The 16,082-nt window shown below is 39.1% G+C and overlaps 1 protein-coding gene across 1 annotated transcript in view; it reads right to left on the bottom strand.

Moving 5' to 3' along the window:
- The window catches only part of PLCB1 (phospholipase C beta 1), a 510,797-nt gene that overhangs the window by 161,166 nt on the left and 333,549 nt on the right, over nt 1-16,082 (bottom strand). Inside the window, exons 7-9 of the mRNA XM_018566842.1 lie at nt 12,603-12,678; nt 9,239-9,339; nt 7,612-7,778 (exon numbers count right to left, since the gene is read on the bottom strand). Coding sequence (XP_018422344.1) covers nt 7,612-7,778; nt 9,239-9,339; nt 12,603-12,678 — 344 coding nt within the window. The remainder of the gene's footprint in view (nt 1-7,611; nt 7,779-9,238; nt 9,340-12,602; nt 12,679-16,082) is intronic.

Genomic DNA, 16,082 nt, shown 5'->3' with positions numbered 1-16,082 from the left:
ATGCTGAACATGTTCGGCCGACCCAAAGCCACCCGATGTACGGCTGATTTCAGCCGATGTACGGCTGAAATCAGCCGTACCAGCCTCAAGTGAATAGCGGAACAGCGTTCGGCTCACTTCGCTTTAGGTCGTCATTCACTCGGCTGCCTACGGCAGTTTAGTGAATAGACACCTTAGTACCAAATGGCCCGCATTGACACAGTGGGTCAAAGGAAGGAACTGGCACATTCCGGAGGACATGGGCATGTGACACTGCTGTGTTAAATGCTAAAGAGGATGTCTGAGGTTGCAGCGCTGGAACAAAGGAGAGGCAAGAGAAATGGGCTGCCATATATGTAAGTATACACTACTACAACAAGGGTAGGCAACCTTGGTACTCCACCTGTGGTGAAGCTACAATTCCCATCATGTATCATGCCTATGGAGTACTGCAATGGCTCATGGGATTAGTTCCACAACAGCTTTAGTGTTGAGGTTGCCTAATCCTGCACTACAGTATGTTCTACTGCAGTGGGGTAAAGCCTTTAATTATTTGAAGACCTGACAAGATCTCTTTATGTAGCCAAAGCCATGGTTGAGAATTGCACTTTGCCAATGATAGTGCAGATTTGTTTTTGGTGCAGGATAAAATTCATGAACCCTTGTGTTTATGGGCTCTTCTCATAGCCATACACTTATACTGCACCCAGAGAGGTTTGGATGTGTTGAGTGCGCACATTTCATCATACTTGTGCTGATGTGCTGAATGATGACAATCTGTGAAATAAACCTTTTTTTTTTAAATGTTTCCAGACATCATCAGGAAGACTAGAGCATTTTAGACTGAAATAGAAGATTTCTTTCTTTTGAGCACAGCTGTGCACTTAACATTCAAGACAGCTTCTGCTAAACTCTCCAGGCACCGGCTTAATGTTCACAATCCTTTCTCAGAACAGTTCATTGTATCTTGACAGTACAATCCAATGGGAAATAGACTGATTCGGGAGTAGAATCGGGAATACTGACAAACATCACAGATCTATATGAGATGTCAAACCTTGTGTAATGGTGCTTTTCATCAGGCTCTCTCCCATGAGTGATACAGCTCTGCTCAGCGTGGTACTGTTCTTGTCTTAAAGTTCACAGACTAGCATGAAGAGTACCATAGTGGATGTATATAGGCTATCAGCAAAAGTAAATGTATAATTAACTAGAACATATAAAGGCCAAACAGATTTGCCTTTTAAAGATTAAATATTATGTCTTTGTAATGATTTTTACTCTTGCAAGAAAAATCCAAATCCATTGAGTTTACTGTTAGCTGAAAGGTGCAGACGCCAATTTGAGCAGTATTCAAGTCTTTATGTATAAATGCACCATAAATGGCACCCCTTTCCTAACCTGTTTATTTAATTACTCTGTAATTGCTCAATTTTCTGATCCTAGGATGCCAGATAGAAGGCTGCTGACAGGGACATCCACCAAACAAATTTCAACCAATTCATCAAGAACTGGCCGAAATTGCCACAGTATTCAGCCAGTTTAAAGTGGCACTAAACTCAGGATTTAAATCTTAAAAAAAAGAAAGTACCTTAACTATTTAAAATGCTGGACCTTATATGTGCATCACTCCTGTAGATCCCCAAATCATCTGTGAATTTGTGCTGAAGGACTACAATCTCAAGTTTACTTTACTTATGTATATTGAGATTGTAGTCCACCATGAGAGTGAGCTTGGAATGGTGGCTACTTTACAACACACACAGGGACCATGGGGAACAAAAAGTAGCCACCCTCCAGTGATCCACAAATAAGGTCCAGTATTGTTAATAATTAAGGTACTTGAATGCATTTTTAAGATTTGACTCTTGAGTTTAGTGTCACTTTAAGTCAGACTAAAGAGCAATGTTAATATGCAATGTGCAATAATCCATAGCAGTCAACAGAAAAGATCAGTGAGGCCCAATCGTTGGAGGTTTTCATTTCCAATGTTGCATATCCTCTTTTGTGGAGGAACTGCATGAGGTTCTACTGCTTTCCAGTTACAGTTTAGGCCTCACAATTGTTTTCTGCTGACTGCTATATACTAGGTAACAGTTTTTCTTTTTTGGCTGTCTGCTCTTCTTTTGCTCTTCTTCTGTCTGCTGTCTGCTCTTTTTTTGTAGGCTATTGTCATAATTACTCATACCACACAATCACAGCTCATCTTTTAAGTCATTTGGGAAAATGATTTGAGACCTACCGTAATTGGTTGCTGTTTGTTATTACACTTTAAATATCATCAATGCCCTCTATACTGATTTATTGAAAAAGCCCACGTCTGTCCAGTGTAGATTGGACTGAGCAGATTAATTCAGGCGCTTTGTGGAAAAGTTATGTAAATGGTTGGATCCCAGCAGGTTACTTGAAACATGGAGTGGGCATGACTTTTGCTCATGTTAAGCTGAAACAAGGCTGCAGTCTTTCATTCTCCTGTAACAAGACAGACGTCTCCTAGAAATCGTCAGTCTTAGCAGTCACATGTAAAATGCAATCTCTATAATGATAGTCTCTTGTACCTCTAGAAATTTGACAGGCTTGTGTAATGAAACAGTTTTCTTGTAGTGTGGTAGCAGTACAAACAGGTTTTCATAGTATTAAACACTGCAGTATGGGTACAGCCATGGGTAAATAGCTTCTGGGTTTGAAGTAGATTTGTGGGTTACAGGTCAGGACATGTATGAGAGACAGGTCTTTACAAGCTGATATAATCAGTCCTCTAATTGACTAATTCATAAGACAAGAAATCCTCTACGTTTCTGAACATGTTGCAAGAATAATTATCTCTTGCTAAGCCATTTTCACCGGCAGCATATCCATGTTCAATCTTCTTACCCTTTAAAAATTCTCTTGATCGCATCTTTTGTGATTCTCCTCTTCAAGAATGCTTGCCAGCAGGGCAAAGAGGATTACATTGGGGCAAAACCGGAAGTGTAACTTCACAAGCCATCCATACATTAGCAAGCTGTCAAAAAGGTTTACGTACATGGCAATAAATTCAATTACAAGGGGTAGGGGATCTTGCTATGTATCTGATCTTATTCTGTAGGCTAAGGTCACAAGGGCAGTGAATGCAGAAGGAAGCCCAGTGCCCTTGCTTTAAAGTCACCATTTGATCCATGCTGACAAACCTCTTGCAGTGAAAAAGAAAGCCAGGGAGCAAAATAACTTAAATGGATAGTGCAGACCAAGCTTTGTATGCATTAACAGTAGAATAACTGGTGAATTTGGAAGTGTATACTGATATGTACGACTTAATCCACCCTTTCATACTCAGCAGATATGAAGCACTTGGCAGCTTTTGAAAACACATGATAGTGACTAATTTTGATGTCCGTGTGAGCACACAGCCTCAATGCTAAATTTCATAATTATATCCCTTGCTCCACCAGACTGCTAATACTAAAAACGTTAGTTGTACCCCGAAACACATCAGTTTAGCACAGCCTATAATATTCCCTAGCCATCTATTACCTCAAATACTTTACATTATGATTGACTGTGAGCTTCTTTCCACTCCTTTGCCTTATCTATTTGAATCCATTGATATGCTCTCTTTCATCCTACTTCGTAATTACCTTTGTATCCTTAATTCATTTACTTATCTCTTAGGATCGTTTTGTGTTATAAGCACCCCCAGGACTCTGATAAACACTTTAAATCTCTGAACTCAGATATATATCAATTGTATGACTTTTATATGACTTTTTATTATTCAATCACCATTACTTATTGTCAAGGAGAATCTGAGAGAGGAATACATGGATGGCCACTGTTGACCCCCTTTCCTAAACGGCTAGTTGCCTGGCTTTCACACTGATTCAGTGGCTTTCTGTGATCTAGAACTAGTATGTAGATCAGGAGTTCTGATTATGTTTTTGCTTTGACTTCACTTACTGCATTCTTCCTCTGGGTCATTGCCTCAATCTAATTAATGCACAACAAGTACTTTCAACAGAAGGCCACCAATGGCAGCCTAGAAATTTATGTCGCTACAGGTTTCCTATAACAATGAATATAGTGTTCCATATAAAAAGCACTAATGAATATGGTGGTGCTATATGGCAGTGTTCTTTTTAAGAATTTGCAATGCACAGAAAATAAAGTTACAACTGTAACAACATATGTGCCAGCCAGTTCCATAATCCAAGTATGGTGAGATGTATCTGTTTTAGAAATAGGGTGGCATATAATATGTGTCATTTGTTTGTCATACTCTTAGAATATGTCTGAAGAGAAGCATGAAGCCCTTAAAAAGATCTTGCCTTCTATTTCTCCATTGATGCACTCCATCCATGGTAAGAATAGTTTGTGGGACTTCTATGGACAATTCATACTAATATAAGTTAGCTTATAAAGAGGTAGACAGAAATGTATTATTTAATCCAGTGTTTCATGTTGGGTGCTGATGCCTGCTTCTTCTTCTGTCCTTTTGGTCATCTTAAATTGTTGTAGAAATACCTTAACTGCAATCTCAGTGGCTTGAGACCTAGAGTGTTCCTCATTGTCTTGGAATCAGGTAATAGGGGGAATGATCCACTAGCTTGTGTTCTTTTTTGTAAATGTGTTGGTTTGGTCCCAAAATAATGTTTGAGGACACAGCCAGGACTATACTATAACCACTAAAGTGTTGTTGTTAGTTGATATTGCTTTATGCATCTAAATGTTTGAACATATCTTAGACATAAGGTTAAACTATTTACACTTCATTCATGTCAGTGCCACTGCAAAACTCTTCAGCAGAAGGGGAGTTTGACTGTCCATCACAGATTATATCTCAGTCACCATTTTATTCATGTTGAGAAACTCCATGGATACATTGCAATAGTTACAATGTTTAATAAGCTCCACCCTCTCTCTGCTAAGCCCCAGCCTTTCCCCCACTATGCCATGGCTGGTTCAAAAAAATCTATGCCTCCACTTCATGTATAAGGAAAAGGCATATGCATTGTCCCTGCTTTCAGCAGGAAGGAGGAAAAACAGCTTAAAGCTGAACCATTTAGAGGCAAAATATTACGTAGCATTTATTGTTTGATCCAGCTATAGCAAATATCTTTGAATTTGTCACACCTTTAATTTGTAGTTGTGACAACACAGACATGTTTACTTTCTACTAAATGTGTTTTTAATGTGAGATCACTTGGATCTTCTGCATTAGTCGTGCAAGAAACTTTAATTTCCCAATGAGTTGGCAGGTATGGATGCACTATAGGTAGCAATTAGCACACAGCAAGGAGTCTTTGCTTAATGGACCTTGAGAAACATGTTGGAGCAACCTACGCAGGTTCTAAAATTATTCCTGGAACTGATAATAAGTCTTCAGCTATTTATGTTTGAATGCTAAATGCAGTAAACATATGTCTCTCTTTAGAAACTCATTATTACAATACCAGTAGAACAGTATTCTGTTTCGAAACATGTACTGTAGATTTATTTTGTATAACGAAATGGGACAAACATAATGGGGGTTAAATAATCAAGCCAAAGTGAAGTGAGCAGAATCCTCTTCGGCTATTTATCGCAGCCCTGTACGGCTGTATTTCACCTCACTTCACATCCTTTCGGTTCAGCTGAACAGCCTCAGCATGTTCGGCTGAACCGAAGGGAAGAGCCCGTTCGCCTTAGCCGCTGCAACATTTGGATCATCTGAGGCGAACATTCGGCACTTCATTCTCTGCTGTTCACCCCTATTCTCATAGATGCTGAACAGCAGAGAGTGAATAGCCGAATGCTGCCGAGCAGCATTCGGCTCAGTCATTCTGTTTGCTACCTCAGAAGTAGCGAACAGAATGAAAACTGACAATGTAAACCGGACAATGGCCTCTTCCCCACAACCCTGGCCCGGTGGTTTTGGGGGTTTCATCAAACACTGTAATCTATGGTCAATCACGTCATCCAGAGATGTAATCCAGCATCAATCACGAATCATGGATTACAGCTTTCAGCAATATTTTTTTGTTTTTACAATGACGGAGCTGTCAAAAACTGCCTTTGTGTTTTTGTTCAATTAAAGGTTTTTTTTCAAAAGGTGTTGTGTGGTTGTTTACTTTTCTCTTTGGTGAATGAGTAGTGGTAACAACTACCCCTTACTCATACGAAAGGAGGGGGGGTGCATCTGAGGGGGTAACCAGATGCAGATGAGCCCCCCTGCACACAGGCTCTTCACAACTACCAGGCCAGGGTTGTGGGGAAGAGGCCCTTGTCCTCATTAGCATGGGCACAAGGTGCTTTTCTAGGGGGTCCCCTCCTGGAAAAGCACCCTTCCAATGCTGTGAACATGTGGCCTGGTATGGTGCAGGGAGGTAGGGGGGCATTTGCCCGTCCCCCTCTTTTCCTGCCCTGCCAGGACACTGCTCGGATTAAGGGTCTGGTTTGGAATCTAAGGGGAAACTTTTGAGGGGAGCCCCACGCATTTATTAAAACTTCACCCACATGATATCTGGTTAAGCTTCAAAATCCTCACTTCTGACAAGCTCCTGAAACATGTACAGCATATATTTATATTCATATGTTAGGTAAGATGTCTTAAGGTGAACCTGTCAGAAGCATTCACTTTCCATCTGCTACCCTGCTTCCCTAATGTGCTTCCAGAGTGTCCTACAGAATTGCGCAATGTCTGACTTTCTCAAAAGCATAATCTTACACTGGATATAAAGGCTCCTCGCCACCAGAACCTGGCAGCATTCTTTTGCAATTGGCTGGTCAGGCACTGAGTGCTGAATTCTGGGAAAGCTGGAGAAGTGCTGCCTGTTCTTGCTGGTTACATATGATGGGTTGCATGTTAAACCACTCCTTAGCAGGATGTCAGCATTTGGCATAATAGAACACCACATATTTAGGGGCTCCAGGGCCATTCTGTTAAAGAACTCATTATACTTTTAGGCCTTGTTCACACTGAAAGTGTGTGCGTTCCAGAGTGGTAGTGCGTTCCAGAGTGGTAGCTGCTGGAACGCACCGGGATCGCTGAGAAACTTCCCCTTGCGTTTTGGGTATGGGAGGGGGTGTGGTGGTGCATTGAATTCAATGGCACCTCTTCCACGCCCCCCGCCTGCAGTGCAATCGGATGCCTGGCAAAACTTTCTCAGCAATCGCGCTGCGTTCCAGCAGCTACAGCTCTGGAGCGCACGCGCTTTCGGTGTGAACAAACCCTTAGGTTTCTAGACTCTAGATTAGATTTCCTAATTCTAGGTGCCAGAATATAGTACTTAGTATCAGTTATAAACACTGTCTGTCCTAACAAAGGGTTAAAAATCTCAAGGCTTGGGTTCTGCGTTGTATGTTATTGAGGGAAACTCAGTCTGTTCCCAGTTTGTTCCCCCACTTTGTTCCCCCACTTTCACTTTGAAATTGTTCAGAGTAGCTTGCAATCTACCAAACGGAATGCAAACAACTAGAAAGTAATAGAAATAAATATTTTGTTAAAAACATTTTCTTTAGAGAATGGGAATAACAAACATAAAGTTGGGTTTTTGGAAATTTGACTGCAAAAGTGAAAATACACTTTAAGTTCCCTTTTCATACTTTTTTATAATGTATATTTTTGAAGAGCCAGTGATAAAAAATATCTACTTATGGAGAAGAAAATTAGCTCACCTTTTGATGACAGGCTGCTGTTTGGCTCATATTTCTCAATTAGCTGTTGAACTTGTTCTTGTTTCAATGGTGGATAGAGAATTTCATTTAGTCGTGGATCCCGCTGTTTTAGGTTAATGAATTCTGTCATCTGGTCAACTAAGAGGTATGATCTACTTTTTGTGCCACTGCAACATAACAATATGTTTTTTTGTCTTACTACAAAGATCAATAATATGGACAAATAATAAACACGGACTCAAGCACCAAAATCTAACATTCAGAATAACTTCACATGCAACCGGCAACAACAAAACACATCTAACATGTTTTCTAACAATTTGTCTAGAAGGGCCTTTGTTAGTTCTCAAATTAATCTTCCTGTGTCTGTTCAATTCCTTCAACTCTCAGTCATGGACTCTCTGGCATTAATTCCCACTCCCACCATTCAACATCCCAAAGCAAGATTGTCTAATGGCCACTGAATTTGCACAATATAAATTAACAAACATACTTTGAAGCACAATAAATAGTTTTTCTCTTTGGGGTATTAGTAATTTGAACAGTGAGCTAACAAGTTTACTTTAAATCCTTAATTTATTTGTATTTCATTGCTGCAGTCACCCTATCCTTCATTCTTCCAGTGCAGACCAGCACTTGGCCACAGATAGGACTAAGCACCTTTTGTTTTTTAGATTTATATAGCATTTTAAAACTGCCAAAATATTTTTATTTTTGCATAGACACAAAAGGAAGTGAAAATCTTCCCAAAGTGGAAATGCCACCTTTCAAAGATGTCAATAACAAGAAAATATTGGCATTTTTCCCCTCAGATGACTCTTCCTCAAATGCTTTGCGGTTAGAGTGCTAAGTGTGCAGGCACCAGATGTTCTTCTATGTCATAGTGGGGGTAGAATATAACATTGGGGAGAGGCAATCCTCCTCCCTTAGTAAAATAGCCACTGGAAGCGTTGGATACAAGATCTCGTATCTCTAAACTGCAAGATCTCGCAATTTAGATACAAGATCACCCTGGGAGGCACTGGTGACTTAGCCTCCTTAGGGGTCAGTTGTGAGGTCCTGACTATGTGATCAGTGCCTGCTGAAAACCAAGAAGTGATCCATGAAATGGGAAGGGAATCCCTGCGGGGGGCGGTGACTGACAGCCACCGCTCACTGCAGGGAGATGATCAGGAAGTGAGCGGATTGGCTCCATGTTTCTGCTCACTTCCCGATCAATAGAGCCAACCTGTGACAGCTTCTTTGTCACAGGTCAGCTCTTACTATAAGGATGAGTGAAAATCACTCATAGTTCTCCTTTAATGATGTTTAATGATATCCATGTAGAGATGCATGCATCATTCATTTTTCTGTTTGGGTGATAAAGGAAACGCAGTAGTATTGGCACTAACAGAATTTCTAAAATGCAAAATAGAAAAACCATCAAGCTGCAATACTGCAAGTGCCTACTATACTCTTGAATGTTTTTGCAAACTGTTAGTCCACCCAGGCTTCTTAACTCAACTCAGTTCATTCCTTCAACTACATTACTTACACACATAAAAACACACGTTTACTTTTTAAGAGAGTATGAGCACACAAACATATACTGTACATATATAAAATGTAAACAGTAACGCTTTCTTACAACTCTGAGAATATGTTGTCTATCTCAGGTCGAGGACATAGATTGTTTAGGAAGGTTCTGTAAACATCTGGGGTGAAGTCATCCTGAGGAATTAAATCACTCTGCGAAGGAAATAGGAGAAAATTGAAATTCAAATCTATTTAGTTTTAACATATGGAAAGTGAATGACTAAATACATTTTATGGCAATCCAGTAAATGCATATTCTGGAGTTTTAGAAAATGTCTTGTATCTAAGGGGGTTATTCACAAAAGGGTGAAGAGTTTGGAGAAGGCAGGAGAAGTGAACAATCTAGGACAACATAGCTGATTTGGAAAGTGAGCTGAATTGGTGAATTTTTCCTAATCAGCTATGTTGTCCTAGATTGTTCACTTTTGTCAATAACCCTGTAAATTTCCCTTGTGGTGACTAGATGAAGATAAGATAAATATAGATAGACAGATATTAAAATGGTGTGCAACCTTGGTATAAGAATACCTCCTTTAGTATACGACCTTCACAATGGAGTTGATGCATGATAAGCAAGTAAGCAAATGTTTTTGTGCACGCAGCAACCAACCAGAATCTTTGTTTCATGTTCAGACCAGCACCCCAGGAAAGGCAGTTGGTAGTGTATTAATTACTATGGCAAACAATACTTTTTTTATACACTTTTCAAATACCAATTTCATTATAAATTCTAATAATACCTTCTTGTGAAAATTCCCAGACACACAAAATCACAGATGTTTCTCATGTATTCATATCAGATATACTATTTATTTTAAAAGGATTATTGCTGTTAAAGTGAATGTATAGCCCAAATATTTTTGGATCAAATAGTGAATAGCTAAGACCCTTGTCAGTTGATTTTTTTTCTGTTTCTATTGGGGTGAGTCACCTTCACTTCCTGTCTCAACAGAAAGTTACAGAAAATATATCTGAAGTGATACTACTTTGTATTTACATTTTTTTAATTTTCCTTGCACATGATTAGGTATGCTTTGCAAAATTAATTTTCACCACATTCACTAAGCTAAGGAAAAATTATTTTGCAAAGAGCAATTTCCCCTTGGGGAATAGCCTATTTGCCTTTAGTAAATCAACCCCTATAAATCCAGTGGATAGCATTACAAATTTGTTTTAAACCTGTTGCTGTGCTCATGCTACTGTTTAACGTTAAAACGTAATTCAAAACTGTATTATTAGTTTTCCACAGTTGTTTTTATTGTGTTTCTTTAGATGGTATTCCCCTTGTTTCGTGCCCTAATGACAAGAGACAGACATTGAGGAGAGATCCCTTCAAGAGAGACAGATTCAACAATATAACCCTCTGTAAAAAAAAAAAAATTTCGGCCAGAGTAAGTCTTAATTAGAAAATCAGCATACGTAATATGGGCACTTGACGAAATACCTATTGTTTAATTTAAAACGTGAGCACGTAATCTAAAACAACTTGAGCCCGAAGTTATATAAGTCTTTTAATCTAGACTGTGAACTTTTTGGAGGCATCAAAGTTATTAAAATAAAATAACTTGAAAGTTGTATCATTCTAAGTAAAAATTTGCAACCCAGATCTTCAGCTGCTTGGTTAGGTTGAGTCACCTTTTTTTATTAAAATTCAGATTGCTGTTACCAAGTAACAGCTGGATGGTATGTCCGTGTCTGCATTGTTAAAAAGAGATTCCAATTTTCCACAATGCAGTTTTTACAAATGTGGCCCTACTCATATTACAAGTTAAATTAGTTCATTTAAAGTAGAACTAAACTTTAACACAAAAACTGACTTTTGTAGAGCACATAAAGTGCAACATGACCGCACTATTATAATGAAAAAAAAATAGTTTACCTGTTACTTTGTTTATGGTTTCTCTCCCATGTAGACTCTTGTTGAACATTCTCTGTAGGCATATGCTTGATGTGGCTGCACATCACAGTATTACTGCAATAACTACAGAAGTAGTTATTGTAATGTGTCAGTATAATGTGCCAGCGCACTATGCATTGGCACAACCACTTACTGTCCAATGTTGGAGTGAACAGAAAAGGGTGACCACACTGCAGTACAACTCAGTATGCAACTCAGTAAACCAAATATGTTGTTGGTCATGTTCATGAGTTCAAGTTTTTTTTTTTTTTTAGCAGTGACTTAAATCCCACTATCATTCCCTTTAATACCTACTATTTAAAAAAATTCTAATATACATTACAGTATCAGATGTACAGAAGAGAAAAGCTGAGTTTCATGAATACTGTCTTCAGTGTATTGTCCTTTGGTGGCATATTCCAGATCCATCATCTGCAGTTTTTCTGAGTGAATTTTATTAATATTCCTGTAGTGATAATTGTAGCAATCTGTTTTGGATGGGGGGGGGGGCTATGACAGTTGAATCTCCCAGCAGACATTAATCATTTATTCTATTTTTTTATTTCCAGTCTGTTATTGTTTAATTGACTCAAACAGCTGTCTCTAGCAAATTAAGGCATTCTACCAGGGAAATCCATCCTTGGTTGGCAATGTAAAGTGCACATGTCACCTCTAATTAATGCTTCTTGATACAACAGACTATTAAAAAAATGTGATGCTTGGTGTATAGCATTTCCTGTTTTAATGGGGCTTATTCTTAAAAACCAGAGAAAATAGTTATTAAGTTAAAGAAAACTTCACTTTTGTACTCATTTTCTTTTCTTTAGTTTTAATGAATCAGCCCCATCTATATTCTTCGTCTGCATACGCTCACTTATATTATATAATATAGAGAACATGTAATTAAAGCCTAATCATCAAAACCAGACACACACCCCAAGCGGGAAGAACGGTCTGCCGAAGGTCTGGTATGACTTTTGGGGGGAACCCCATGCACTTTTTTTTAAACTCTTTAACTTGGGGTCCCTCCTAACATTCCTACCAGACCTTCGGCAGACTGTTCTCCCCGCTTCGGCTGTGTGTTCGGCTCATTCGAGCCGAAGCATATGCTTTCGGCTCGGCTGAGCTGTTTGGCTTACTTCGGCTGCTGTACCGGCTATTGTGAATAGCCGGTACAGCAGCCCTTCGGTTTGGCTGAACCAGAGGGCTCCAGCGGCCCAAGTGAGTCGAAGGATTAGCCGAAGCTACGGCTATATCCTTCTGCTCTTTAGTGAATAACCCCCATAATCTATATCTATAATTTCCATCTGAAATGTTTTTAGTTCATTCATAATAAAGATTCAAATGCATGGTTAATTGTATAATAAAAGATTCCATTTTCTATTTATTTCTTTATAAGCATTCTGACAAATGACTCCTGAAACATCCACCTGTCCCTTTTCCTTTGTCTATTTGCACATTAACTTGCCTCCTATTTTAACAAATGGAAGCTCATCCATAGCATGTATGACATACTTACTCTGCCGGATGGAAGACTACAAGCCTCTAGTGCTGTTTCCACTCGCTTTCTGTCTGCAGAAAATAGGCGGTATATGCTGCAAAGAGAAAAGAGAAAGAAATTTAGTTTGTGTTAAAACAGAACTATGGACATAGGAAATCTTTGTGATCATATAATCGGGAAACATTCTGGTTCACAATCATCAGAGCTGTCAATGCCAGCCAGGGCTGAAAGCACGCACAAAGGCTCTGTTCACAAAGCTTTACACAGGGCTAAGGATCTTTATTTTTAGCTATGTGGACGGTATTTTCCAATTTTATTGGGCACAACTGAAAATAACTGTCATTTTTTTTTAAATAATAAAGATCCTTATCCTGCTGTTTTCTTTTTGTGACTTGATCCCAGTGTGTTAACTAACAGACATTGTCACAGTATGGACCTGTTCACACAGACATTGGATATTGTGTCATTCACGCTTTCTATGCCTCTTCTATTCCATTTGCTGTATTGCTTTAACTTCAGTGGAGAAAAGTGAGGTCAGAACTTGGCTTTGTTGTCCCACAGGGATGTCAAGACTAGAAGAGTGACTGAACAGAATTACAAATGTTGTGGCATGTTAAGCAGTTCACATGTGTGCACTTTACTGTAAGTATATCTTTTTTCCCCACACTTCTGATCTAACCCCCAATGACAAAAATGTAATTTATTACACACCTCCAGATGTGATAGCTGCATTAGTTTTCTTTTTCAAAGTGTATGTGTGAGTTAAGTTATTCACATAGTTTCTTGGTAAATGTATTCTGTAACTGCTTTTACTTTATTTGGCTCTGAGAATAACTGGTGATCCTGCAAGTTGCCTTTTGTTCCTGTATAAAACTGACCACACAAACCAAGGAACCAGATCCATGCTGGCTTGGTCAGTTTGCTCCCCTGGGATTGCTGCCAGGAGATACAGGACATGCTTGTATCTCCTGTAGTCAGTTTAGTTGCCATGCCCCACTCCCCCCATCGAGCCCTGCTGTGATGATTGACAGGGACTCACCCATGGAGACTCACTGTCAAAACTGCAGACCACATAGATGGGAACTTACAACCTGATCGTCTAACTACTATGTATACACCACCCCTACTAAGGAAATAGAGAAGAGAACGGAAGCAGTGCGGCCACCACAGAAAATACAATTTGGAAAAATAAAATATACAATTTTTTTTTTTTTTTAAAGGAAATACAGTAACGTTAGGAAAAAATATTTGCTGAGTGGAATGTCTTTTTGTAGTTGTGTGTTCATAAATACTTTAAAGCCTATCTTCAGGGGGGAAAAAACTCAATTTGCAGTGTGGGAGCTGCCGCTTGTTTATTGTCTAGTGTGCCTGGCTAAAGCAGTTTTACTTACCTGATCCCCGATTCCCTGGCAGTTGGTGCTCACCTTGACTTCCCTACACTCCAGAATGTGTACTGTCCTTCTGTGTCCTTACACATGTTGCAGGGCTATGGGTCCTGCATTGTACCTGAGCGGGCCTCTGGTCTCCAGAGCGTAGGTGAGAAGATGCTGCGGGCCTGTAGGAGTTGGGATCAGGTAAGTAAAAATCCTTTACCCAGGTACCCATGAGCAGTTTACCCTTGCAGGGGCAGCCCCACTGCAAGGGATTTTTTCCCCCCAGATATTGGCTTGGTGATCCTTTTTATCCTTTATTGTTAGGGTTTACCCTTTAAAGAGAACCTATGAAGAATTATTGAAAAGACCAGTTCATGTTTTACTCTTGTTCTAGTATCTAGTATATAATAGTATGTTCTTTACTTCTATTTTCTTTCTCTTTTTAGGCATGTGCACCCAAATCTAGTACCCATTAACCTATGTTGTTGTCTCAGTCTATTCTATTTTTGATAACTTTTTATTTTTCAAAACCGTAATGACAATAGAAAAATATAATAAGCCACACAACATACCTAAATCCACATGAGTGATAATCTAGACTATTTCAGCTTAAAGACTAAACTAGACCAAACACCAGGGTCAAGGAAGTCTACCTTTCTCCAGATAGGAATTAATGAGGGCCTAGAGTACATTTGAATCAGAGTTGCATTACAATCAGTAGTTCCTGCAACCCTGTGGTAATGAGCTCCAAAGACATACATGTCCGTTTGACTTTTTTATTGCCATTAGTAGGCAAACCCGGACAATAGGCATGCAGATTTCAATATAATTCTAGAGAGAGCAAGCAGACCATGCCCGCCTGTGATGTAAAGTGAGAGACTTTAACTGTTTGCTAAGAAGGGAAGATTTCAGTAATGGTAATCATTGTTTAAAATTGGCAATTACGAATTAACATCTTTTTAGGTTCTTTAGGGGTTAAAAGACACTTCCATCCACAATTGATGTTTCTGGTAGGCACCGGTGTAAGAAAAATATCCCAGCTTCTTCTATCTCTCTGAGACTTTAATGGCATGATTTTCCCATGGTAATGTCTGTCTCTCACAAGACTATATTAGCAACCCTCTCCGGTGGTTTTTTCAAATGATGAAAAAACTGCTAGCTGGTATAACATATTGTATATGCACCTAAACATGTTTTCCACAGCCCTTAGCCACCTTTGCTATAAAGAAAACTAATGTAGCCACAACATCTAAGGAGTTGTAAGCTGCAATATATTACACATTTGTTCTTGGGTTGAGTGAGTATCTTTAAGTAAACAAACTACCCTATTTTTGCTAGCAGTAAAATGAGTACTTTTGCTTTAAAGCCTGTGGAGTAGAGCTATATTGACAATGTATTTGAGAGATTTTGTAGCATAGGATGAAGAGCATACAATATAGCAATGAAAGCTCTCTCTCTTTATTCTCTGGGTGCCACGCTCCTGCATTATCATTATAATTTCATTTCTGTGACCTACTAAAAAATCCTAAGCTTGTCATGATCTGATTTGCCTGAGACAATTTTCACTTTCCCTTTCATCTTCAATCCATGCTTTTTAAGTATGCCCTTGCTGGTATATTCCCTAATGATGTCAAGTATGAACTACATAATTCATTATTTTAATTTAGGAATGCCTTGGAACTTTAAAATAACTTTTTTGTGCAATAAATGATGTGTTCTTAGTTGAACTGATCATTTCATGTAAAATCACCTGACGTTTATTTAAAAATAAATGATCCTGGAAACAGAACAGAGGTGTTTTTTTATCCAGTACAAATACTCCTCTGTTGTGTTCAGTAAATGTTATTTTATAGTTAGTAAACATTAAAAATTAAACTATACTGAAACACATCTGCCCCGGACAATGATGCTCCCTTTACATTTACTCCACCAGTGTGCACTGCAATGCAGTGTAACGCGACGCACAGAACATTTGCAGGTCTGAACAGGAAGCAGGTAGCTATATAATGCCCAGGGTGGGTCTTGCTCTGATCTGTGTCTGAATCATAAAGTATCTCCTTTTAGGGCCCCCAGCCCAACATACTGTATGTTATTAGTACTGGCCCAGGAGGCAAATGCCACCCCC

Source organism: Nanorana parkeri, unplaced genomic scaffold, assembly GCF_000935625.1.
Source record: "Nanorana parkeri isolate BGI_ZX_2015 unplaced genomic scaffold, ASM93562v1 scaffold28, whole genome shotgun sequence".
Lineage (NCBI taxonomy): Eukaryota > Metazoa > Chordata > Amphibia > Anura > Dicroglossidae > Nanorana > Nanorana parkeri.
The sequence above is the reverse complement of the archived record's forward strand: the minus strand, read 5'-3'. Positions and strand labels throughout refer to the sequence as shown.